This window comes from Talpa occidentalis, unplaced genomic scaffold (assembly GCF_014898055.3).
Source record: "Talpa occidentalis isolate TD23 unplaced genomic scaffold, MPIMG_talOcc4v2.1 talOcc4.14, whole genome shotgun sequence".
NCBI classification, from domain to species: Eukaryota; Metazoa; Chordata; class Mammalia; order Eulipotyphla; family Talpidae; genus Talpa; species Talpa occidentalis.
Window position 1 is genome coordinate 78,593,244 of NW_023601433.1, and position 26,590 is coordinate 78,619,833.

Here is a 26,590-nt window from a genome sequence, read left to right on the forward strand (position 1 = left end):
CTAAAATTTTGAATTAGATCTCTCTTTATCATGAGGTACAGTATTGAAGTTGTACACATTATTTTTAGGTAGCATATTTTGGGCAACGAAAAGGAGCTCTGCTTGCCCTGTGCCATTGCCTTTTGGCAGACTTTATTGGCCAGACCCTGGCGCAGCTAATGGGAGCAGTGACTGATACTTCCTGGTTTAAAGTCTGTGCTTTTAAAAAACAAAAATCTTTGCGTCTAATATTCTAGAATAGTTCTTTGTACTCAGTTTTGCATTTTAATTGCAAATTGAGCTTCTAAAATTTAGATTATAAACAAATACTTCTCATATAACCAACTTACTGAACACCCTTTCTTCTAGCCAGCCACTTAATTTTTCTATTCAGAATTTAAACCAATATAATTAATCTGCAGGCCAGATGACGCCTTGTTTCAGATGATGAGTGTGCTGGTTATTTTAAGAATTTTGGATTTTTTTTGTTTCTTACTGTAGAATAATCATTTATTTGAGAAACCATTGTTTTCTGTTGTGACAGGCACCTGGCTCTGTAGTCTCCTCTAGTTCCATGAACTACTGTAGCACACCCAGTTATAAAGACATTTAGGGGAAATTTAGAGAGATTTCACGGTTTTGTCTTAGAAAATGCCCACATGGCACTTTTAAGATACCCCCTCCTAAAATAATTCATGGGCCAACCTGAGTGGTTTGACTGCAGTTTGGATCAGACCTCTGCTCCATGTAATTTCTGTTTGTCTTGACATGCAGATCATTCTCCCTGAATTGAATTGTCCTATCCCTAATTATTTGAGTCATCTCCCTAGCCACTAAGAAGTTAATGTCCTTTATAAAAATATATGTTATTTCACCAAAATCCCTAAATAGCTCTCTTGGAGATCAGTAAATGCCAATGAGCAATTTTTAAATGTTCGTTGATGATTACAGCCCGTTGTGTTTAGTTCATTCTGGTCTCATAAAATCTCATACGTAGCCTTACTTTTAATGGAGACCTCCACTTCTGATATTTCTTTACAATAAGTCATATGAAAATTTCTTCTTTGATTCCTCATGTGCTTTTCTTTATGATATCTCAATAGGGTTAATTTGGAAGTGGATAGCACACAAGATAAACTTAATTATTTTTTGTTTTCATTCAGTGGTTATCAGATTTTGCCATGTTTTTCTCTGTCAAATAATTCTATTAATTTTTCTCAATGCAGAATAAAATTTTGTGGGGAGTTTTTAACTGGGCCTGTTAAACCCTAGAGATTTCAGTTTAATTGGTTTGGAGTTGGCCTTGGGCATCATAATGTTACAGGGCACCCCCGATAGAGAACGGGTTGCCTGACTGTGGGTCCTCACCCGCGCGCTTCAAGGGGACTTACTAACGCTAGACTGCAGACACACGCAAAAGGTTGATAAAAGGTTTATTTACAAGGGAAGGGGAGATGGGGAAATGAATAACTCGGGGAGAAAAAGAGGGAGAGATAAGTTCGGAAATGCGTCCTACCCGTTCCGCTGACCTGGAATCCCAGTGACCCTCCGAGCTGGCAAAAACCTGGCCCGCCTCGTGGCCAAGAGGGCGACCCCGGCCCCATGGCCAGTTCAGTACTCAAACCCAGAGCCTCGTTGCTTAACTCTGCCCTCAGGTCCTGGTGACCTTCCCTTTGGGGATCATGGGATGTGTAGTTCCCAGTGTCGTGGGGGTGGAGTCCACAAAGCCTGTGTGGAGTTTGCTCAGGACATCCTTTCCCCCTATCAATAATGTTGTTAAAACTCTCCAGGTGAGTGTTAAGCACCCAAAGAATTGAAAACCACTGTGCTAAGTCCTACTCTATCCCAAGAGATTCAGTTTTCTCCCTTTTATCTCCAATTTGGTACCTTAAAATGTTTCCATAGAAGATTTTGTGATTTGCTGTTTGCAGTTGTCTTATTCTCTGCACTCCCCGTACCCATAGTCAGTCTTCAACTATTAGCAGCAATGAGGAACAGTGAACATGAGTGCATTAAATCCGTAGATGCTAAGAAATTGGTCAGTGGATGTAAACCACCTCTTTCACCAGACCTTGTGTATACATGACCACAAATAGTAATCTGAATTAACCTGAATTCTTACTACCTCCTAATGTTCTCTTTGGCAGTCTGTCGTCTAGATGGCTAGAGAGGAGGCGGCCGCGTGCAGTGAGAACCTGCTGTAATAGCAGCGCTGCGGGCAGGGTGGGGAGGAAACGACCAAAGGGCCAAGTAACCCGCCTTCCGTGCTGGGCTCTGTGCACCAGCCTCACACGCTAATCCGCCCTTGAGGACGTGGCGTGTAGGGAGTGCTTGGGCACTGTGCCTGCTCCCAGAGTTGTTAATTATTCCCCTTTTCTCTTGCAGGTATCCAAACTATTGACTCTACCCAGGCCCTGTTCCTCCCAATTGGAGCATCTGTCTCTCTCCTAGTAATGTTCTTCTTCTTCGACTCAGTTCAAGTAGTTTTTACAATATGTACAGCAGGTAAATAAGTTTCTCATTTTATATTTAACCTATACTGGCTGCCAAGCAACTTTTGCTTCATTAGTCTGGCTTTTTCTCCCCTTGCCCTTCCTTGAACCCACTTGAGACATATGTATCATTCACTTGTCATCAGCTCAGACCCACCAGCATTATCTGAATAATAGACCACAGGTTTGAAAACTTTGAGCTTTGTGACACCGGAGTGGGATCACTGTGGCCTGGTCTGGTAGGATCCCAGAAGGTCCAGTGTGGCAGAGTAGTCATTCGCAACCCCTGTGCATCAGTGTTTCTGCAGATAGAACATTGTGATCAATACCCAAGATAGTTCAACTCTCAGCTCCCTGCCCTGTTTTCAAGCTAAGAGAGGATGGAAATGTATGAAACAACAAAATGCTAGGTTTATTGGGATATCCTCTCCGTGGTCTGCTATAATCTTATTGAATAAGAGAATGAGAAAACCTACCTCTGCTTCCCCTATTTCAAATCAGGTATTTCCTTTTCAAAGAGATTATCTGTGCAATGCTCAAGGAAAATATTTTTCTTCACTAGTTAATTATATCCAAATGTTGAGATGCTTATGTTTACATAAGTCATGCTATTTTTCTTATAATTGGTAACAAAATAATTTAATCTTGCATTTTCTTTCTCTAGTTCTTGCAACAATAGCTTTTGCTTTTCTTCTTCTCCCGATGTGCCAGTATTTAACAAGGCCCTGTTCACCTCAGAACAAGTAAGGACTTGGATTTACCTCTAACTTACAAACTTGTGTATGTTTTTCTCTCATTCTTGATAGCATTATTAGGTTATAAATTTCTGCTAGTGTCTGGAGCACACAAATGCCAGAAAACAGAGAAGGAGATATTTCATCTTTAAAACTGGAAGGTAGTACTTCCTTTTGCATTTATCATAGCAGGGGAGATACAAGCAACCCTTGTGAAGGGAGTCACTGTAGCATGCTTCCTTCTTGGACTGTTGAAAGTTGAGCCGTCTCTTGATGCAGCGCTTGCATTCCCTACCTAGAGAGCTCATCGACTCTGCAACAGCAGTTGGTTCAAACATTCATCTTTGCCTTTTCATCTTTCTGCCCTCAAATATGTATACTACTCATTTAGGTTTAATTTCAGTTTCCACAGCTTAACTCCTGAAGCCATTGCCCCTCGAAAACAAAATGCAAATGATTTGCGAATGGAGATGCTGCATGCACTTAGGAAACCAGTCACTTGGGGCCAATTTTCCCAGGAATTAATGGTAGATAGATAGATTTACCATCTTGTATTTATTCACCTTGCTAAATGAATTGTTCGTTTTGTTTTCCTCCTAAGAGTAGCATTTCCCCTATACCTATATAGGTTCCCCAGAGATTGATAGGACACTTTAAACTTCTAAACACCCATATTGGTACATTAAAGTACATTGTCTAATGGGTGTAAAAGGGTAATTCCTGTGAGCTTTCTGTGGTTTACTCCAAAAAGTTTTGGGCATTTTGACTTTCTGGGTATCTAGGTATTGTTGCCTGCTGTTCTAATCTGGCCATCATAAACTGTAATCATGAAGACCTAAAGAAGATTTTGGTTATTGGAGATAATTTATCGTCTACAATCCAATAACGTTGTGTTTTCCAGGATTTCCTTTGGCTGCTGTGGGCGTTTCACTGCTGCTGAGTTACTATCATTCTCTCTGTCTGTCATGCTCGTCCTCATCTGGGTTCTCACTGGCCATTGGCTTCTCATGGATGGTGAGTAATGTGTGACAAGTTGAAATTTTAGTAAGTTTTACAAATAAGTTTGCCCTCCCTCTACTTTCTGTATTTTGGTAATATTACCTCTGTGATTACCATGACTATCACATGTCTAAAGATTGTATTATGTATCTAGTTTTTTATTTTTTACCCACATGCTTAAGATTTTTTAATAATAGCTTTTTTGAGTTATGACTCATAATATACAATTCACTTATTTAAGGTCCGTAATTCAGTGGTTTTTAATAATCTCCTTGCTATTTCTATGGATTTGCCCCATTCTGGACATTTCACATGGATAAGGTAATGCATCATGTGGCCTTTTACATGACTTCTTTCCCTCAGCTTAATGCTTTTCAGGTTCATCCTTGTTGTGATTTCTGCATCAGTATTTCCTTTTCAGTGGAAATTCTATGCCATTGTAGAGACATACCAATTTCATTTATCCAGTCATCACTTGCACTTAATACTTTGTGTGATAATTAAGTACTTACTAGCCTGCTGACCCCAGAAAGATTGGTTCGCTCTCAAAACAGCAAGTGTATTCTTTGTACTCTCCCCTCTGCCCTACCCTGTCATTGCATAGGACAGAGAAATACCTGTTTACTAGTAGTATGTCGCTATAAAAGGTTGGCATGATGGAAGCTGATGTTCTTTTCAAGATGCGCTGATTTACACAGCCATCTGAAACATTCCAGAGCAAGTCAGCAGAATTTTCTCCATTGTTCATTAGACTCTAAAGGAAGGCTGGGATAAGCAGCCCTCCACAGACAGACCGCCGGGCCCGTCTCACCACCAGTTCTTCTCCCCTTTAGAGTCAGCAGGAAGGTGACTGCAGAGGACAAACCTTATTTTCCAGTATTTCCAAGTATTTCTGATCACGATCAGAAAGATACTTCCATGTAAAATTTACCTTTTAGTTGAAATTGTTTTCTGAATGTTCATTGAGTCTCCTTAAACTAACTGGCTCTAACTAGTAGGCTTTTGCCTCATTGCCTACCATTGCTGTTTCCCAGTATTTACTTGTCTAGGATCTCTTTCTTCTACCAGTTTATGCTGGGTAAACTACCCTTGTGGGCAGGGAAAGTTTAACCTCAATAAAAAGAGAGCCTTTGAACTTTTTGTTTCTCAGATTAGTATTGATATGTTTGGATTGTTTTCTTCTCTTACAGAAAATTTAGCTTTTAACCATGGTCTTTAATATTCTGAAATGTTTTTCTCTAGCATGGAAATTCTTTCCAGACTTCTGCAGAATCAGAAATCTTGTTGTAGGTAGTGATAATTTAGTGGTAGAGTGTTTTAAACAAGTGTCAAACAAGTATTTCTTAATTAAAACCTGTTCTTTGATGTTACCTTAGAGTGAAAACAAAATGATAAAAGGGGGTTCTTTTAGGGCAAGGCAGGAGGTAGAAGTATATTTTTCAGGGTTAATAATACTAAGAAGGGACTTCAGATTTTTCTTGAACGGAAGCCAGAGCTTTGTTATTTACTTGAACTCACTTTCATCTGGCAAAGTAATCTTTGGGGAAGGCTTGAAAGCATCTGACCGACAGGTGGTGTGGTGCATTAGCTGAGAGGTGGTGAGTCTTGGTGCTCAGACCTAGTGCTCAAGACCAGCTGGACCAGGTTCACAGGCAGAAGTCCCCGACTGGCTCAGGGACTATAGAGGAGTCCTACTTCATAGATATATTGTCAATTTACCATCCGTTCTATTAAAATAATGTTGTTTTACTTGCTTTTCTTAGATTTGAAATTTGAAGTTGATAGAACATAATTTTTTGATCATTCAGCAAATATTTATTATCTAATCTGTCAAGTGCTGGGGATCCAAAGAATAAACCATGATTTTTGTCTACCAGGAGCACCTAGCGTAGTGAGTGAACGGATTGATGAAAGAATCATGCTGAATGGATGAGTGAACGGAGAGATTCAAAGTTCTGTGACAGCAGAGAGAAAACAACTTAATCTGGTTGGGTCAGGAAAGAACCCCGAGAAGGGCTTTCTCACCTGTTTGAAAATGAGAATGAATTTTGCAGGCGAGAAAGTCCAAAACAGGACCTTCTGGTAGAGCGTGAAAGAACTTATATGCTGAGAGGTGCAGTCGTATCTGAGTGCCTAAAGAACAGGTCAGCAAGAGGAGCGGACTGGGAGCATGCCCTCCTGCACACCCCCAGTTCCTGGCCAAGGAGTCCAGCCTTTTCAGCCCGATACTGTAAGAACGAATGGCAAGTGTGTGGGCAGCTGCAGACCTAGGTTTTGGAGGTGGGCTAAGTGTGGGGAGAGGCCATTCATGTATCAGGTCTGTGGTCGGCTTCTGTGATGCAGCATTGAACCATGGTTGAGATTTTTTTTTTTAAAGGTTATATGAAAGATTTTGAGAGGTTCAAGAAAGAAAAACCAAAAAAAGCAGAGAGAAGAGTGAATTCACTGGCACCATGATCCTGAGTAAATGAAAGGGGCATGATCCAGGATGGAAAGAGCCAGGATGGGGCTTCTGCAGTGGTGAGGGCCAGGGAGGTCAGCGTTGCACCTGGCTCAGAGCTGGACCATTCAAAGTGAGACTATCCAGCAGGTCACACAAGTGGGATTATGTGGCTTGACTGGAGCTTAGGCCGCCTTCAATTTTTAAGAGCTGACGACTGTAAGGTTTATAACCTGAGTAACTTGCTGTCTGGTGTCCACCCCCAGCACTGGCCATGGGTCTGTGTGTTGCCATGATCGCCTTCGTCCGCCTGCCCAGCCTCAAGGTCTCCTGCCTGCTTCTCTCAGGGCTTCTCATCTATGATGTCTTTTGGGTGAGTGTCTGTTTCCTGAAACTGCTGCTGTCCTTTGTTTAATTGAAGTGTTCATGCCTGAAAATTGTTAATTTTTGAGTGTCCAAAGTCTGACTGACCAGAGCACCTCCTGTCTAAGACCACTCCCTGTTCCTGACCTGTGCGTGTCAAAGGTGAGCAGGCAGCTGTCCCAGCCTTTGTTTGCTGAGATGTGTCACAATAGTTAGTGTGCTTGTGACTCTCAGAGCGGAAGGGGAGCAGGCAGACAAGGTTCGCTGCCTTGGGAGCACTCCCAAATATGCTAGAAGGGATTCCTCTCTGATGTGGGAGAAGAAGCCTGCACGTACCGTGAGGAGCAAAGCTTCCTTTCTCCTCAAAGCATGCAGGTTAAAAAGCTTGGTGTTGCCATATTCCGAGACTCTGCTCTTGATAAGAACTAAGCAGGCTGGTGCTGAAAGCAGGGGTGCCTGCAGTGCCCTATTAAATTGTGTCCCTCCACTTTGCAGGTGTTTTTCTCTGCCTACATCTTCAATAGCAACGTCATGGTGAAGGTGGCCACGCAGCCAGCTGACAATCCCCTTGACGTTCTATCCCGGAAGCTCCACCTGGGACCCAGCGTTGGGCGCGACGTTCCCCGCCTGTCTCTGCCTGGAAAACTGGTCTTCCCGAGGTAGGCCGGCCTCCCCTTGTGATGGGGGACAGATCGCCTTCCTGTGCCTGTCCTTGGGTCAGTCTGAAAAAGGGTTGTGAGTCATGTCCACCTTACAGATGAGAAAGAGAATATTGACTTGCTAAGGTGCATCACTCAGTGACAGGGGTGCTGCTTTTGATCATTAATGTTTTCACATCACCACTTGCTGCTACTGTATTAAAACCTCCCGTGTCTGGTGGTAGTCAGGTGCGCGTGTGAGATCTCGGCTCTGACAGTGGGCAGGTAGTGAGCTGCCGGGCATCTCTCAAGGAGCCAGCGCTTCACAGGCTGCTCTCCTGAGCCCCGAGGGCCTGGCTGAAGACAGTTGCCGGCACACGCCTGGCTTCTAATATCTAGATTTAAAACCCTAGTGGCTTCCACCTATCATTCAGATAAGTGCTCTGACTTCATAAAAGGCTGACAGAATTTGCATGGGAGGAGACTAGAATGTGGGGCGCTGACGTGTGACCCTGCATTCCAGCTCCACCGGCAGCCACTTCTCCATGTTGGGCATTGGGGACATCGTGATGCCCGGACTCCTGCTCTGCTTCGTCCTTCGTTACGACAACTACAAGAAACAAGCCAGCAGTGACTCCTGCAGCGCCTCTGGGCCCGCCAACATCTCCGGACGAATGCAGAAGGTCTCCTACTTTCACTGCACCCTCATTGGTTATTTCGTAGGTAAGAGAACACCAGGGAAGCACCATGAGATCCCCCTCTGCCCTCTGGGATTCAGTCAGGTCCCGGAGCTGCAGAGGCTGCATGAAGGAGAGTAGTGCCTCTGGTCGCTGGTGCACACAGCCCAAAGGAACAACAAAGGAACCACCCACACGGTGACGGGTGCTTTCTGTACCGGCCAGCCCAGCGCCCGGCCGACAGGACCACCGCGGGGAGAGCCGAGAACACCCGGCACCCGGGGGTCGGGTGCATCAGCCTGAGCGTTCAGTCTGCAGCTGGAGTTAAAGTAGGAATTGAGCGTGACCTTCGTTAGACAGTTTCCTTCATTTAGTCTAACATTCCTGTCACCTCAGACGCTTCCTCAGCTAGTTTTTCTCTGGCCCACTCACAGGCAGACAGGAGGAGACTGCTGGGGCTGGGCGGGCTCCCTTCTGTACAGGGCACACGGCAGCGGGCTGAGTGGCCAGGAGCGCCTCTTCCGCTCCTCCACATCCGCGGGCCGCTGGTAACAGCACCTTCCTAGACCGTGTCCCCCATCCAGTCCAAAAATACTACACCAGAAGTTAACGTGAGAGGCCGTGTTCACACAACAGTATGCTGCGTGATGAAATTTATTATTGTTAATCTCTTGCTGTGGCTGACTTTGTAAGTCATAGTGTCGTGTGTACGCCTGTAAGGCGGGAAGCCCTAGTGCAAATGGGCTTGGCGTACCGTCCACAGTTCCAGGCATTCGCTGGGGGCCTTGGATCGTGTCCCCTACAGTTAAGAGGGGATGGCCGTGTGTGGGTTTATTTCAGTGCAAAGCCCCTGACAGGGACAGGGCAAGTGGCATCACCCCCACTCACGGGGAGGGGGCAGAGGCCGGATGCCTTGCCCAAGTCAGGGCAGCTGCTGGAAGCAGCAGAGTTGGAACCGGAACCGGGTCTTCGGCATCCAAACCTGGCATCACACACACAGAGACTGGGAGAGCAGCAGAGCGGCAGCAGGAGCCTGGTCCTTGGAAACCCAGGTCTTGTAAAGCTGCGTCGTTCCAGTTTCCTTTAACTCAGCCGGACATTTCCCTGTGACTGGCCGGAATAGCTCACACTCACTCCCCACGGTCTTAACTGCACCAGACTGGTACCTGTGGGGGATGGAGATGGACTGCCGAGAAGAGGCCAGGTGAGAGGTTGCTCGCTCAGGACTGACCTTACTTACTCGTGACTGTTTCTCTGTCCTCACAGGTCTGCTCACTGCTACTGTGGCGTCTCGCATTCACCGAGCAGCCCAGCCCGCCCTTCTTTATTTGGTGCCATTTACCTTATTGCCACTCCTCACAATGGCCTACTTAAAGGTGAGAGATGCGAGTTGTACCCCTGGCATTGACCTGCACTGGGTGTGTGACCTTGCTGGAGGTGGTTCTGCTTAAGCCCTTGAGCTCTTGATCGTGACAGCAGCTAATCTGACATTAGCAGTCTCTTCCAGATCTTGCAGCCACTGGCAGAAAATGCTAATGCGTTAGCTCAGTCCACATCTGCCCTGGGTCAACGAACCAAACTTCCATGAGCCCAGCTGCAGATCGTTCCTGTTCCTCTTAAGGGCAACACCACTGCTATCTAACAGATCTCTTAGTACTTTGCATTAAATTTTGAAGATTAGTATTTAATCATATTGAGGCAATATGATAAAAACGACTTAGAGGCATTATCCTCCCCCCTTGTCAGATGAGGAAACAGATGCTAGCATTAAAGAACTCACCTAGATCATCTGACTCACGATGATGGAACTTAACCCCAGACCAAGCTGGGGAAAAGCCCTTTCCTGCTCAAGGGGCCTAAGAGCCCTTCCTGTGAGTTCTTCACAGAACACTAGAACTTACCTTGTAGTACGGTTGGAGTAGTCTTTTGATTCTCCACAGAGGCAATCTGGTCTGAGACGCAGAATCAGGACCTGTAGATCCACGGGACTCGTGCGTTAGCCTGTAACTTAGCAAGTTCCTTCTTTCCCAGGGTGATTTACGGCGGATGTGGTCTGAGCCATTCCACTCCAAGTCCAGCAGCTCCCGCTTCCTGGAAGTATGATGGATCCCAAGCGTGACCAGAGCGGCCATCATAGTCCTTGTCTGTCGACGCGTGGTTTTATTTCCTCTTAGAGCTGGCCTGGTACGGAGACGTACCTGTCTAAGGAACTGACGTGTGACTGGATTTTGCATTTGCAGGGAGCTTGCGTGCAGGAGGGAGGTGCTGGGGCCCTGAGCCAGCTCGCTTCCTTCTCTTCCTGCCGTTGTAGAGGTGGGGCCTCCTGAAGTGGCAGGCCCTGCCCAGCGCTGCTCCTTCCCCCGTGTGTGTGGAACTGCACCAGACTGGTACCTGTGGGGGATGGAGATGGACTTAAAAATGACAACGGCAAGGAGTCATTCTCTACTTTTGAACACTAAAAAGATGAAAAGGAAAAAAAAACATTTGCAAGCAAGTCCTCAGTGAACCCTCGAGAACTGTGGGACCAAATTTTCCTTTCAGAGAACTGAGACAGAAGCTCTTCTGTCGTTATAATCTTTCCTTTTTTTTTTTGGATTTATTAAATATTTTCTGTGGTGTGAAGTGACTTATTAAATCCACAGACATTGAGTGACTTCTTACAACGCACACCTGAGAACTTGTAATGCGTTCACGTCCAGCCGGGCGTTGTGTTGGCAGTGAACGAGGGCACGGTTTTTATACACACGCACACACGCACATCGGTCTGTCTGGTAAACAGAACTAGGACCTGCTGAGACCATGCCGCGCGGCAGCCGGGCTCGCTGTGACTTAGCATGTGGAGCAGCTCACCGTGGCTTCCTGTGTACGACAAGCTGCCGCCTCTCCCCCGCCACTGACCGTGCAGATGCACCCCGTGTAGTATCTGCACACTGTACTCACGGACCTAGGGCTCGCCTTTGGTTTTATTCCATGTAGCAAATTAGGGATGAAAAGTTGGAACTTTTTGGCCCTTTTTTTGTTCTTACAGCTTCTCCCAGCAAGGTTAGTGGTTTCCCCTGAATCAGTGCATGTGTGACAGCAGCAATGTCTTTGTGCTTTTGATCATAGTAATGTACCACTTGTAAATACATTTTTCTATTTTCTATTTTTTTGTATTTTTTTTTTTTCATTTTATTCTTTGGTGTGCTGTATTTTCCATGCCCTCACTCCTTTAAGAAAAAAAAAAAAGGAAAGCAACACAATCCTGTCCCTGGTGTGATTATAATCTTGACTTACCTGTGGTGACAACTGGGTATTGGGGACAAACGTCGCTGCCCCCGAGGCGGGCCCAAGCTGCTGAGGCCCTTGTAGGAGAGGCACCGGCGCGAGAACATACACTTGCCTTTGTGCAGCGTCGCGGCCTATAAGAAACAGCCTAAAAGGCAGTGCGCCTGGAGTGGGCCCGGAGGCCTGACGGCGGAGGTTGGAGAAGGGCCCAGGGGCCCGGTGCCTCCCTGAGCAGGTGACCCGTGTCCTGAGCTGCCGAGCGGTGGCTCCTGTGGCTGAAGTCACAGAGGACAGAGCTCACGGCGGTGCTCCCGGCCGTGTCCGGGACGTGTGACTCCGCTGGGATGGTGCGAGGTTTCTGTGGTAGCTTCAAATCCTGCAGAGGGCAGTTTTGGTTTTGTTGTTTCATTTTTTTTTTTTTTTTAATAAATGACTCCTTTCTAGCCTTTGTCACCTCATCTTCACTTTTGATTGCTGGTCTAGAGCTCCCAAAAACTACCTGCTCTGCCTGTTCCAGAAGACTAATGGGAAGGCCCTGTCTGTCCCCAGAAGGGGTCACCTGTGGATCTAGGTCAGTTCCAGATGTCAAGCAACAGAATGCACCTGGATTTGGGGAGACCAAAATATACTCACACACTCGCTGTTTATCAGCTCTACCTTTGTTAGGCCTTGAAGGTGGGCTAATCAGGAACGATGAGCTGGGCTGTCTTCCAGCACGACTCCGCTTGAGAGCAGGTGCAGTAGTGGTGGCAGCAGTACCTGGAGGCTGGTCCAGACAGAAGGAATGGCATCTCCAGCACAGGTAGAGGAAGGCCCAGTCCTCTGGAGGTGCTTGGGATGGCAGGTGCCAGTCTTCAGAGCCCTCAAGACCTGAGCAGAGGGATTGAAATGTTCCTTTTTTAAGATTTATTTTTTATTTTTTTAAAGATTTTTTTTTTAGATTATTTATACAAGCACTGGGTACAGTCAGAAGCGCAGAGGGTGAGACAATTCACCAGAGCCAGAGCGGGGAGCAGAGCAGGCAGAAGGACCGAAGTACACTGCTGAGGGGAGCAGCGGGCGGCAGGAGAGGTCTGCGCGCCATGTGGGACCCTCGCTGGCAGCTGGGGATCAAACCGGCCCCTGCAGAGGCTGCGGGCAGCTTCGCAACCCAGCGCTCAACTGCTGCACCACTGGGGAGGCCCTGAAGATTATTTTCATATAAGAACCAGGGTACAGGCCAGAGGCGCGAGAGGGTGAGAGGATTCACCATAGACAGAGCGGGGAACAGAACAGGCAGACTGACGTAATACACTGCTGAGGGGAGCAGCGGGCGAGACGGGAGAGGTCTGCTGTGCCATGTGGGATCTCCCTGGCCAGCCGGGGATCGAACCCACACTGCAGAGGCTGCGGACAGCTTCACTGCGCTGTGCTCAACCTGCTGTGCCCCCAGGAAGGCCCTCCTTTCATTTTGACCTGCACCACCAAACTAGACTCAGCTCTGAAAGTGGGGTGAAGGGGCATTCAGGTCCATGCTTTAGAAGCCCTGAGTCTTCCCCCCTTCCCCTCCTTGCTGCCCGACAGACGAATGGTGTCTTCTGGTTCCTCACAGGCTCTGGGTCTGGGCTTCCTGTAGCCATTAAGTCACCTTCTCGGTGTGCACAGCGTTCCCGCGTGCACCCTCCCCCTTCTCACTGGGCTGAGTCTTTCCCCCACCGCTGGGCAGCAGCTGAGGGGTGACTCTTACTCACAGTGGCTTTTTCCTTTCCAAGTTGAGCTAATGAAGCTTTGGCAGCAAACCTGGTCCAGAGCCCAGCGCGCTCCTCCTCACAGCCAAGCCTGGTCTGAGTGAGTCGCTCACACCAAAACTGGGAGGCTGGGAAGGGGAGACGCTGCCTGCTCCGTCCTTGGTTAACCGGGTAAGTTGCTGCCGCATGGAACAAGGGCCCTGAGGTGGGGCAGGGAGCTCCGCGTGGCCAACAATGAAGTGCTGGAAGCAGCCTGCGTCTGCCCAGCGCCTCTCGCGAGCTTCCCCCGCCGCGTCAGGGCCGGGGAGCGGGGCCTGGGCCGCGACCCGCCCTCCGGCCTCCCGGTGCGGTGCGTGCGGCCCGCGGTCGCCGAATCACGATTCTCTGGCGACGCCCCACAGGCTCGCTCGAGGCAGCAGCTCCTCACACCGCCCGCCCTCGCGCGGCTCGTCCCCCTCCGGCAGGGACGAGCCAGGTGAGAGGTTTTGTTACCAGAAAAGTCTCTCATTCCCGCGCCGCCTGCAGAGCTCGCACCGGGCTGCACCCCGCGCTCGGGCCGGGAGCCTCGGCGCCCACGCGCAGCCCCGCCCAGGCCGCGCTTCTCCCTGCACGCCCGCCCCGCCCCCGCCCGGGAGGCCTGCGCCCGCGGCCCGTGGGGGCCCCGGGCACGCCAGGGGAGGGCAGGCCGCGGGCCGGCCAGGGCTGGGGTGACACCCCCCCAGGCCCCCCCCAGGCGGCAGGCGTGGCCGGCACGTGACCCGCGCCCGGGGCGCCGGCAGAGGCGGGGGTGTCCCTCAGCCGCCCCCGCAGGCTCGTCTCCTGAGCGCGGCGGGTGGCGGGGACTTGAACCTGCGGCCCGGGCTCCGGCTCTCATCCCGCAGACCCGGCGCTGTTCAGGGCTCCCTGCGCTGCGGTTCTGGCGCCTCGGCTGCTGCGGTTCCGAGGCCCGGCCCGGCCCAGCAGCGCCTGGAAAAGCAGCCCGCGCGGCCCTCGGGTAGCCTGACCCTGTCCGGGGCTTCTCGGAGCCAAGGACGGCGGGATGGAGCCCGTCGGGCAAGGAACCAGGCTCGAGGCTGGCGCTGGGGGCACTGCCTGGCGTGGGCTGCGGCCCCCCAGCCGGCACCCGAGCTGGCACCCCGCGCGGAGGACGGGGCGGCGCTGGGGGCCCCCCCGAGTGCGCGTCCGCCGCCAAAGGCCCGCTCCGCGCAGGTTGCCCCTCAGCCTTCTAGTGCGAGTTTGCTCTGCTTGCCTAGATTTTTGGGGTGTCGCAGGCACACACACTGGCGCCCAGGCTTTGCGGTGGAGCCCTTCCCTCAGGGGAAGCAGATTTCCTCTCACGGGTCACGGTGGGGTGACTCGACGGTTGGGGTTTGCCCCAGGTGTGCAGCGGCGCCCCCGCGCAGGCTTCCGCGGAACCCCCATTTCAGAAGGTTCAAGACCCGCTAGTGGCCGCAGCGCGGGGTCCGCAGGGGCGCCCTGGGCCCTGCAGGGGCGCGGCAGTGCCGGCCGGAGGGAGCCGCGCGCCTCCCCCAGGGTCACCCCCCTACCCGCCCCCGCGCCGTCGGGCTCCCCAGCCCTCGAGGCCTCCCCCGCCGACGCCGCGGAGCGCGCGCCCGCCCGGCCCTCGCCGGCGCCACCGGCCGTCGCGGCTGAAGACGCGGCGGGGACGAGCGGAGCCGCTTTAGAGAACAGCGCACGCTGGAACCGGGACTCGCAAGCGGAGAGATGGGGAGACGCAGCGCGACCCCGCAGGGAGGGAGACCCCGGCTCCCGCCTGTGCTGCGTGAGGCGCCTCCGCCCTGAGCCCCGCAGGCTGCGCCGCCCGAGGGCGGGGGAGCCCCTCAGAGCCGCCCTTTCCTCGCGGGGTGCGGATGGAGGGGCCTTATCCCAAGCATGAAGACGGCCTCTTGCCAGTTCTGAGGGGTGAGGGGCGCCTGCGTCCTCGTCCAGGCTTTCAAACCCCCCCACACCCGCCCCCCCCCCCCGAGGATTCAGCAGAGACGGCCGCGTCACCGCAGCCTGCAGGCCGAGGGGTCCCCGCGCGGGGAGAGGCCCCGAGGTAGCTAGACTCATGGGCTGGTGGGGCCTAATCCCAGCTGAGCGGAGGAGTGAACGCCCTGGTTAGCCTGGAAGCCCGGCCTCTGTCCTCGGCGCCCCAGCGCTTCTCTGGACAGCGCGGCGGGGGGGACGACCGCCAGGCCTAGCAAGGGAAGCGGGAGCAAGTCCACACCCAGGAGCCAGGGAGCTGGGACGGGCTCAGATCAAGAGCGGGAGCAGCCGCTCCGGATGCTCGGGATGCTCGGCCACCCGGCTCAGCTCCTGGGGGCGGCGGCTGCTACCTTGGGCCTTTCACGGAGGAGCGCGCAGAGCCCCTGGGAGCGCCGCCTGCTGACCCCGACCACTGCACTTCCTTCCCACTACGGATGGCGCAGGCCGCCTCTGCAGAAAACACATTCCACAGCCCGTGATGCTCCAAGACGTTCTCGAGTTCCAGAACACTGTAAATGCATCACTGCCTACGGCAAATAAGACCCGCAGCAAGAGTCTGTCCTGGCCTTCTCTACGCATATTCAGATTTTTAACAAAACCTCACAGTTCAGACACTCAGGCCAGGGGGCTGAGTTTCAAGGTCAGCTTATTTGCCCCAGGTCTTCCTGCTTCCAGAGCCTAAACTCAGTGCTGAGTCTCCCACAGCATAATCAGAGCCAGGCTTTGCCTTTGCCTTGCACAGAGGCGGGGAAGTTTCTGTGAAGAGGGAATGACTTTGCAAACAGCAACCTGTGGAGTGTAGGGAACCACCCACCCTACTAGGAGGCAGGACAGAGTCCTGGCTGCCTGGACCCGGTGCTGACCAGAGGGGCACGCAGGAGACGCCCAGTGACGCTGCAGCAACCTGGGCCACACTCAGAGAGAGGGTCACACCCTGCACAAACCAGCAGACTGAGGACCCAGGACCCAACAAGTAGACTCCCTTGGAGGAAAGCCCCCAGGTCTCAGAATTGAAGTGAACCCCCTGCTGCTGCTATTAAAACAACAGGCCAGTCCTCCCTGGTGGCGCAGGGGTTAAAGTCTCAGCACTGTCAAGCTACTGCCAGCTACTGCGGCCAAGTCTCCCCGCTGCTCCCCTCAGCAGTGTATTTCAGTGGATCTGCCTGTTCTGCTCCCCACTCTATCGCTGGTGAATCCTCTCACCCCCCCACCTCTGGCCTGCACCCCAGTTCTTCTGGGGTAAGTAAATCAAAATAAATCTTTTAAAAAAAAAAATAGCCAAATTTGGAAAAGGTTCGAGAAGTACAGCAAAACCCAAGCAGAATTTAAAAAATACCACATACCCAGGGCTTCAAAGTCAAACTTCCAGAAGCTTAAGACAAGTGAATAAACCTTTTTGAGAGCAACAAAATAAAAACTATTGCAGAGGGGAACAATGAGCGATACGGTCCTATAAATTCCTGCAGAGTCCTCATCAGAAACCATGGGCCCTTTAAGGGTATGGAAGTGAAACATGTCAGCCCCGATTCTACACCTTCTGAAATAGTCACACTTTCACATCAACAATGACAGAGGCCTCAGCAGCAGCAGGCTGACACGACAAGAATTAGTAAAAGATTCTTCAGTTCAAGGGAGATGGCAGCAAACCGCAATCAGATGCACAGGAAGTACTAAGCTAACCGAGCCGATCATTTCAAAGCGGCCTCCAGTGACCCTTCCCTCCTGGTATTTGTGTTCTGTGTGCGCCCCCCACCCCGCCCCGCCCCTGCATTATATCAGGTTTGGTCCATGTGGCCACCAGAATATGAAATGATGTGTGATTTCTAAGGATGGGTCATAAAAGACATGTTCAGATTTCTAAGATGTGTTCACAGATACCCACCTGAAGTGCAACAAAAAGGATAAACTAGATAATCGGATGCCATCAAAATTTAAAACACTTGTGCTTTAAAGGACCAAACCAAGACAGTAAAAGGTCCAAACAATGGGAGGGATTATTTGCAAGTCCTATCTGATAAGGATTTACCATCCAGAATATATAAAGAACCCTTACAATTCAACAATAAAAACAGATAATATTGAAAGGAGCAAAAGATTTGAATAGACATTTCTCCAAGACACATGTGGCCAATAAATTAATGAAAAGATGCTTAGCACAATTAGTCATCAGAGAAATGCAAGCCAAAGCTACAACATATCACACTGCACAAAGATGATTTGGGGGGAAATATAATTTGGGGGGGAAAAAGAAAATAGTGAGTTAGCAAGGATGTAGAAAAAGTGGAACCCTCATACAATGCTAGTGTGTTATAAAATGGTGTAACTGTTAGAAATGGTATAACTGCTGGGCCTCCCCGGTGCCGCAGCGGTTGAGCGCAGGGTTGCGAAGCTGCCTGCAGCCTCTGCAGCGCCGGTTCGATCCCCGGCTGCTCCCCGGCCACAGGAGGAAGGTCCCACATGGCGCGCAGACCTCTCCTGCCGCCCGCTGCTCCCCTCAGCAGTGTACTTCGGTCCTTCTGCCTGCTCTGCTCCCCACTCTGGCTCTGGTGAATTCTCTCACCCTCCCCCGCTTCTGACTGTACCCTGTGCTTGTATAAATAAATAAATAAATCTTAAAAAAAAAAAAAGGTATAACTGCTTTAGAAAAAGCTGGGCACTTGCACAAAAAAGTAAAACAGAATTACCATATGTCCCCAGTAAGGCCACTCATGGTTATATAAACAAGAGAATTAAAAACTGTATATCCAGGCCTCCCCGCTGGCGCAGCGTTTGAGCACTGGGTTGCGAAGCTGCTTGCAGCCTCGGCAGCGCCGGTTCGATCACTGGCCGCCGGCGAGGGTCCCACATGGCGCTCAGACCTCTCCTGCCGCCCGCTGCTCCCCTCAGCAGTGTACTTCGGTCCTTCTGCCTGCTCTGCTCCCCGCTCTGGCTCTGGTGAATTCTCTCACCTCCCACGCTTCTGACTGTACCCAGTGCTTGTATAAATAAATCTTTAAAAAAAAAATGTATAGCCACACAAACGTGAACATGACCATTCAGAGCAGCATTATTCATAGTAGCCAGAAGCAAAAATTGTCCATCAGCTGGTTAATAAACAACATGAGTGTCCCTGCAATGGAATATTATTTGGCAATAAAAAGGAAAAAACTGGGCCTCCCTGGTGGCGCAAGGGTAGCAACACCGCACTGTGAAGCAATCTGAAACCTCTGCAGCACAAGTTTGATCCCCGGCCCACCAGGGAGCAACCCACATGGCGCAGCAGACCTCTCCTGACTCGCCCGCTGCTCCCCTCAGCAGTGTATTTCGTCAGTCTGCCTGTTCTGTTCCCCACTCTGCCTCTGGTGAATCCTCTCACCCCCTGCATCTCTGGCCTGTGCCCCAGCTCTTGTATGCATGAATATATTTTGAAAAAAATAAAGGGACACAGGTTGAGTGCTGCACTGTGAAGCTGTGTCTTCGGTCCTTCTGCCTGTTCTGCTCCCCACTCTCTGGTGAATTCTCTCGCCCTCCCGCACCTCTGACCTGTACCCCAGTTCTTATATAAATAAATAAATCTTTAAAAAATAAAAAATAATAAAAAGGAATAAACTGCTAATACATGCTGCAACATGGATGGACTTTGAAAACATTATGCCAAGTGAAAGAAGCTAAAGAAAAAGCTACTTGATATATATCACTTATATGAAATGTCAAAAACGGGCAAATTCATACAGACAGAAAGATTAGTGGTTATTGGGTCTCCCCCGTGGCGCAGCGTTTGAGCGCTGGGTTGCGAAGCTGCCCGCAGCCTCTGCAACGCCGGTTTGATTCCCGGCTGCTCCCCGGCCACAGGAGGAGGGTCCCACATGGCGCGCAGACCTCTCCTGCCGCCCGCTGCTCCCCTCAGCAGTGTGCTTCGGTCCTTCTGCCTGCTCTGCTCCCCGCTCTGGCTCTGGTGAATTCTCTCACCCTCCCGCGCTTCTGACTGTACCCAGTGCCTGTATAAATAAATAAATCTTTAAAAAAAAAATTTAAAGGGCTTCCCCGGTGGTGCAGCGGTTGAGCGCTGGGTTGCGAGGCTGCCCGCGGCCTCTGCAGCGCCTCTGCGGCGCCGGTTCGATCCCCGGCTGCTCCCCGGCCACCGGAGGAGGGTCCCACGTGGCGCGCAGACCTCTCCTGCCGCCCGCTGCTCCCCTCAGCAGTGTGCTTCGGTCCTTCTGCCTGCTCTGCTCCCCGCTCTGGCTCTGGTGAATTCTCTCACCCTCCCGCGCTTCTGACTGTACCCAGTGCTTGTATAAACAAACAAACAAACAAACAAATAAATAAATAAAACCTGCCTCTATAAAAAAAAAAAATTTTTAAATTATAAAAAAAAAAATTTGATTAAAGAAGGCTGGGAAGGAATACCAAAAAAAACAAAACACAGATTGGCAAATAGGAATCAAATAGCAAAGTGACCAACAAAAATCCAAACACATCAATAATTACATTATTAATGGTTTAGGGCCTCCCTGGTGGCGCAAGGAGTTCTCAGCACTATGAAGCTGTCCACAGCCACTGCAGCACGAGTTCAATCCTTGGCCAGGGAGCTGCACACATGGCGCAGAAGACCTCTCCTGACTCGCCCGCTGCTCCCCTCAGCAGTGTATTTCAGTCAATTTGCCTGTTCTGCTCCCCACTCTGTCTCTGATGGATCCTCTCACCCCCCGCATCTCAGGCCTGTGCCCCAGCTCTTGTGTGCATAAATAAATCTTTTTTTTTAAAAAGAAGACAAATCATACTGGCAGTGAAGTGTGTGGGAGATAAGGTCAAGACAATACCTTGGCAGTTCACTGTGACTGAGGGGAGCAAGAAAGGGGGCTGAGGAGGAAGGTGGGGCCAGGAAGAGGAATCAGAAAAAACTGAGCCCAGACACACGTTACAGACAAGGCTGAGCGGGGAGGGGAGGGGAGGCCAGAAGATGAGAGAATGCTAAGGCTCTTTTCCTGTCCTGGGAAAAAGGTATGTGAAATAAATTAAGAGGAAATAGCTAACAAAAGTGCTGTTCTAATTTATAAGTAACCAGCAGATGAATAAAATTAGAGTGCATGAATTCAAAAATCAAGAGGAGAAAATTTGTAAAAATGTTATCAAAGGCAGAAGACAGAAAAAGAAGGGGGAAAATATAAGATGGCAGAAATAAGTCCAAATACAAAAAGTTACAATAGATACAAACGGGTTAAGTTCTCCAATCAAAGTCGAGTGAGAGTAGGCCTCCCTGCTGATGCGGGCGGCTGAGCGCCGCCCTGGGAGGCTGTCCGCAGCCTCTGCAGCGTGGGTCTGAGCGCAGAGACCTCTCCTGTCTCGCCCGCTGCTCCCCTCAGCAGTGTATGTCAGTCAGTCTGCCTGTTCTGCTCCCCACTGTCTCTGGTGAGTCCTCTCACCCCCCACACCTCTGGCCTGTACCCCAGCTCTTGTATGCATAAATCAATCTTTTTAAAAAGAAAGGAAATGAGATGTCCAGTAAAGGCGTCGTGTTGGGGAGACCTGGGAAATAGGGGCCGCCAGCGTGCTGGGCTGCAGGAGTGGCAGGAGGCACAGCCCTACAGCTGGCGCTTAAAGTCAGCTAGAGCGAGAGCTGTTCAAATGCACTGACGTGGGAAAATGTGAAGTGAAAAAAGGAAGCCATATAAAACAGAATACATTCCATGGGTGGGGGGCATAAATGGGGTTTTGTGGGTGTGGACGGTGCACCCTAACCACCCCCCGCCGGGGGAAGTCACTGTCACCGCGAGACCTGGGGGTAGCTGCTTGTAGAGGCGCCCTTCGCTGGACCCCCACTGCCTGTGCAGGTGCCTCTCTTTTTCCCTTTCTCCTTTTCCTAGCAAGCCTGTCCTTTTAAGAGGAAAAAAAAGTAAAAAATGAAGTTTAAAAGATGTTTGTGGAGCCCAGGCAAGAGTCCTGACACAGTTTTTTCAAGTTCAAAAGTGGAATTCAAATGTGAAACCTTTTTAAAAAGTAAAACACACGCTGTCGAGTCTTCTCGCTACTGCCCAGCAAATGACGGGCGTCCTGAGCACACCCCGCATCTGCGGGGCGAACGCCCCTGGCCCACAGCGGCCACAGCCCCGGGAGGGCAAAAGGAACAAGCCACAGGAGAGACAAAGGACCGAAGCAGCAATTCACGGCAGAGCAGCGAACACACGTGAGAAGATGTTCAAGTTCTCCAGCAACCTGGAGATGCACCTGAAAATCAGTCAGGTGATGAAAAGGTGCAGAGTCTGACGGGACCCAGGGGCGACACTCGTGCCCCCTAACGGGGCTGGGGGACAACCCAGCCGCTGTGGAGGGTCCGCTGGGCAGTACCCGGCGAAGCTGAAGGGACAGCCCGGGTCCGAGGAAGCCCACTTCTTAAACGCTCAGGAACTCTCACATATGAACAAGCAGGCACATTCTAGAACATTCCCTACATCATGGTTTCTAACAGTGAAAAGCTGGAAACGCCCCAACTGTGGACTAGATCTACAAGAGTCTCCAGGCAGCCAACAATGTTAACCCTTTGCACTCCGAACCATTCTGGACATCGGCTACCAGGTGCTCGACGCTACTTTGAGGCGGAAACGTGCATTTACAGACCCTCGTATTATTTAGTATAATTTTGGAACCAAGTAACGTATTATAATGATATTGGACTTATATGAATTGGGTGACATCGAGGAATGTATATTTGCAAAAAAAAAATATTCTATTGTTTATAATTTTGTACAGTATGGTAAGTTTTGTAACATCCCCAATATGCACTGCAGGCTGGTTAGTGCATGTCTGACAGGTCTGGGTAGGGCCTGTCCCGAGCTCATCTTCACTACTACTTGGGTCATGAGACTCATTCGTGGTTGGACGCTTTGCCATTGGTCTAATAAAAAATATGATGCATGGGTTGAAAATTTCTAATTGTTATTACTGACAAGATGATATTTACCAAAATAGCTTTCACCAAACAATTTATTCACTAAGAAAAGAATCACTTTTCCCATTTTCTGCTCGTTAGATCTATGCGCACTGCTCGAAGCTTCAAACCAAAATGAGCTCAGCTTTGAAAATCTTTTCCTCCAGATGTAGACTTGTTTATTTGTAACTGTATATCTCCTATACAGAGCGCGCTATGTTCGAAAACCAACCTTTCTTCTACAAACTCCCCTTGTCGCTCCTTTCAAGTGGCATCTCGCGAAGTGCTGGGACCGCCGTGAGCAGGCATCTCACGATCGCGTCCCACACAAAACCCGCTGACATTTCTTGTATATATCTTAGTAATTTCACGATATTTTGATTTAATTTCTTGTGCCATTTCCAGATAAAATAAAACTTCGGGGAAACATGTATGTCTCAAAAAGTTGCGTTGAAATAACTCAATTCCCCGTAATCACTAATAAATTGCCATGTCCCCTGAGAGGGACATCCGAGTGATATGCTAGAATTCCCATGTCCCCTGAGAGGGGACAGCGGGGTGCAAAGTTTTAATAAACCCGCTATGTGCGCCAACCTGGGGGGAAGCCTCTAAAACGATGTTTGGTGTTTACAAAAAGTGACTTAAGACCCTCCCCTGGTGGCGCAGCGGTTGAGCACTGGGCTGCGAAGCTGCCGTAGCCTCTGCAGCACCGGTTCGATCCCCAGCCGCCCGCGAGGGTCCCACCAAAAAAAAAAAAAAAAAAAAAAAAAAGGTGACTTAAGACCATGAAACAAATAGCAACAATTTCAAAGAAACTAAATAATTTAGAAAATGTTCTGAGACTGTTAGGGGGAAAGGATGTCCTGAGCAAACTCCACACAGGCTTTGTGGACTCCACCCCCACGACACTGGGAACTACACATCCCATGATCCCCAAAGGGAAGGTCACCAGGACCTGAGGGCAGAGTTAAGCAACGAGGCTCTGGGTTTGAGTACTGAACTGGCCATGGGGCCGGGGTCGCCCTCTTGGCCACGAGGCGGGCCAGGTTTTTGCCAGCTCGGAGGGTCACTGGGATTCCAGGTCAGCGGAACGGGTAGGACGCATTTCCGAACTTATCTTCCTCTTTTTCTCCCCGAGTTATTCATTTCCCCATCTCCCCTTCCCTTGTAAATAAACCTTTTATCAACCTTTTGCGTGTGTCTGCAGTCTAGCGTTAGTAAGTCCCCTTGAAGCGCGCGGGTGAGGACCCACAGTCAGGCAACCCGTTCTCTATCGGGGGTGCCCTGTAACAAGACCACAGTGCAATTAAGGAAAAAAATCACTAACAGTGAATATGGGGTTTTCTTTTGAAAACTGATGAAAATACCTAGAACTAGGGCCTCCCTGGTGGCACAGGCGGTTAAGCACAGCGCTGTGAGGCTGTCTGCAGCCTCTGCAGCGCGGGTTTGATCCTGGCCCGCCGGCGAGAATCCCACATGGCGCTGCTCCCCTCAGTAGTGTATTTCGGTCAGTCTGCCTGTTCTGTTCCCCGCTGTCTCTGGTGAATCCTCTCACCCTCCCGCACATCTGGCCTGTACCCCGGTTCTTGTATGCATGAATAAATAAATCTTTAAAAAAAAAAAAAAAGCTAGAACTAGATAGTGGAGATGGTTGTCCCACATTATCAATGTATTAAATGCCACCAAAGTGTTCATTTTTTCATAAAAAAGGTTAAAGGGGGAAAATTTTTGTTATGAGTATTTTGCCAAATTCCTTAAAAATCGGTAACAAAAATACCAAGGAAAACCCCATGTTAATGAAATAATGCTCTTCTAAGTAACTGGTAAATCTCAGGAGAAAGGACAACAGAACTCAGAAAACTGATAATGAGAAAACAATCTGTTGAATTAAGCTAAACCCTGCCTAGAGAAACACATAACTTTACATTCGCTTTTCAGAAAAATGACTGAAAAAAGACTGAAAAATCAACGAATCCCAGGAAATTAGACAAAGAACAGCCAATTTTAAAAAGTAGAAAACAATTTTATTATCTAATAAAATTACTTTTAAAAAACACAAAACTGTCAATAGAGCGAAAGCTGGTCCTGAGGAAGACTGAACTGTTGATCGACCTCAGAGTAAGAAAAACACAGAACAGGGCCTCCCCTGGTGGCGCAGCCGTTCAGAGCGGGGCTGCAAAGCTGCCCACAGCCTCTGCAGCGCCAGTTCGGTCCCCGGGCCGCCAGGCAAGGGTCCCACATGGCGCACAGACCTCTCCTGCCGCCCGCTGCTCCCCTCAGCAGTGTATTTCATCAGTCTGCCTGTTCTGTTCCCCGCTCTGGCGAATTCTCTCACCCTCCCGCGCTTCTGACTGTCCCCAGTGCTGTATAAATAAATAAATAAATCTTAAAAAGAAAAAAAAATACAGAACAGGAATGATGGAGGTCAGCAATGAAAGAGGGACCTCACACCATCGCTGCCAAAAACAGGCGAGGCGGCCATCCTGCCAGCCACCGAGGGAAGCCTGCAGGGCCACCCGGCCCCACACTTCAAGTGACATGTCCTTGACGCACAGACCTCTCCTGCCGCTCGCTGCTCCCCTCAGCAGTGTATTTCATCAGTCTGCCTGTTCCGGTCCCCACTCTGGCTCTGGTGCATTCTCTCGCCCTCCCGCGCTTCTGACTGTACCCAGTGCTTGTATAAATAAATAAATCTTAAAAAAATAAAATAAAAAAATAAAAAAGAAGTGCCATGTCCTGGAAAACCACTTCGACCTGAGCAACTGCCCCAGTGACGATGAGTCTCGCTAGAAATGTAAGGCAGGACCCCAGGCCCCGGCCCAAGTTGCCCTGAGACCACCGGCTGGCCAAAAGGCCCGTAGGCAGAGAGGTCACTGCCTCATGGCCTTCCCCCCGCTCTGGTGACACTCCTGTTGCAAGTTAAGCCACTTAAGCCACGGTCCTTAGGTCCTTAGGTAATACACCCTGGGGTATTCAGACACAAAGGATGTGAAATCTGCAAACCACTAGCACAGAGTTCTGCTTCAAATGCACCCAAGGGTCCAATTCAGCGAATAGTTGCCAGTCAGAGGAGGGTCCGCTAACAGGCCTGCTCCAGGTCAAAGCCCAGGGTTTGTGCTCCGTGGGCCCGCAGGGTGGACTCCCAGTGAGGCCAACACTGGAGCAGACGGGCCTTGGATCGGGGCCCAGGCCCTTCATCCATGCAGTGCGGGACTGCACGGCCTGGTGCGGAACCAGGGAAGACAGCCAGCATCTTGGCCTGGGCTGACTCCACCGCCTGCCCTTTGCCCTGGTGCGGGCAGAGCAGCTCTAGTTGACAGGCGTTGGCCCTTGAGGCCTGGACGCTTTCCAGCAGGAAGAGCAGGTGGGCCTGCAGCCCTCTGGGCCTGGCTCAAGGCTGTCCCGGCCTGGGAGCGGGCCACTTGGGCTCTCTTCCCTCAGAATTTGAAGCCCCTCACCCTCCACAAGACCCCCCAAAATCCAAAAAAACCCACTTCAACTCCCTCCCCCACCACCACCTGTGCTCACCCTGGCCAGGAGCCCGACTACCTCACTAGAGAGGGCCTGTGGCCGCTCAATACCCCCTTCCCACTTTTTGGGTCAGGGGTCAGCAACTCGGTGGGGCAGGACCTTGATCTGCCTCCCAGGTGGGGGGAGGCAGCAGAACTCAAAACAAACTTGGCCGTGCAGGGGTCAAAGCCTTGACTCCTACCCCGCTCCCCCTCCCTCAGCTTGCGCCTGAGCCCAGGCTAGGCCTTGGCAATTCCAGGAGTCACAGAAGGCGAGAGGTAGGAGGCAAGACCCTCCAGGGCTTACCTGGAACAGGAGAAAAGCAGAGGTCTCCGTCAGACCCCAAGCGCTAAGTGCGCAGGAAGCAGCTTCCTCGCAGGTACCAGGTGCATGGGATTAGCTCACCACCCCGCGCAGGCGCCCGAGGGACACATCTCTGCCCTCCCCCCACACCAGGTGCGGCTCCAACAGAAGCGCCATGAGCAGCAGCACGTGTGCCCCAACCACCAAATTGGGCCCTCGTGTGGGAGCCTTGGCTCTGGCCACGAGCTGCCCTGGGCCTCAGCCTACACACCCCACCCCACCCCCACAAGCCAGAGCAGGCCAATCCCCCCGCTGCTTCCTTGGTGGGGCAGAGAGGCGACGCCACAGGGCCATGGCCCACGTCGCCCGACGCCCACTTGGAGTGGCTCCAAATGGGTCACGTCTCCTTCCTCCCTTCCCTTCGGAAAACTCAAAACTAAGTAAGACAAGCCAGCTGCTCTGCCCTTCCTGCTCTGCGGAGGCTGTACCCACCACCCCTGCAGTGCCTTTGCCAGGCTTCTCTTCCTGCTGCTTCGCTCCTGGTTCCAAGGGGTCAAGGGCCTGGGCC

General features: G+C 50.6%; 1 protein-coding gene and 1 long non-coding RNA gene across 3 annotated transcripts in view; one reads left to right on the plus strand and one right to left on the minus strand.

Moving 5' to 3' along the window:
• SPPL3 (signal peptide peptidase like 3) overlaps positions 1-11,115 on the plus strand; it is a 107,190-nt gene extending 96,075 nt beyond the window's left edge. Inside the window, exons 4-11 of the mRNA XM_037511031.2 lie at positions 2,365-2,484; positions 3,136-3,214; positions 4,107-4,219; positions 6,911-7,017; positions 7,503-7,666; positions 8,169-8,368; positions 9,589-9,698; positions 10,354-11,115. Coding sequence (XP_037366928.2) covers positions 2,365-2,484; positions 3,136-3,214; positions 4,107-4,219; positions 6,911-7,017; positions 7,503-7,666; positions 8,169-8,368; positions 9,589-9,698; positions 10,354-10,425 — 965 coding nt within the window. The 3' untranslated portion in view covers positions 10,426-11,115. The remainder of the gene's footprint in view (positions 1-2,364; positions 2,485-3,135; positions 3,215-4,106; positions 4,220-6,910; positions 7,018-7,502; positions 7,667-8,168; positions 8,369-9,588; positions 9,699-10,353) is intronic.
• Positions 11,116-11,577: 462 nt separating this feature from the next.
• LOC119244902 (uncharacterized) lies at positions 11,578-26,278 on the minus strand. 2 transcript variants are annotated; one of them, XR_005125156.1, is made up of 3 exons: positions 26,026-26,278; positions 12,247-12,459; positions 11,578-11,965 (listed from the first exon to the last, which is right to left on the minus strand). It is a non-coding gene; the product is annotated as an uncharacterized LOC119244902 (long non-coding RNA). The 2 variants fall into 2 exon arrangements; XR_005125157.1 differs by lacking the exon at positions 26,026-26,278 and adding an exon at positions 13,809-13,845.
• Positions 26,279-26,590: the final 312 nt, after the last annotated feature.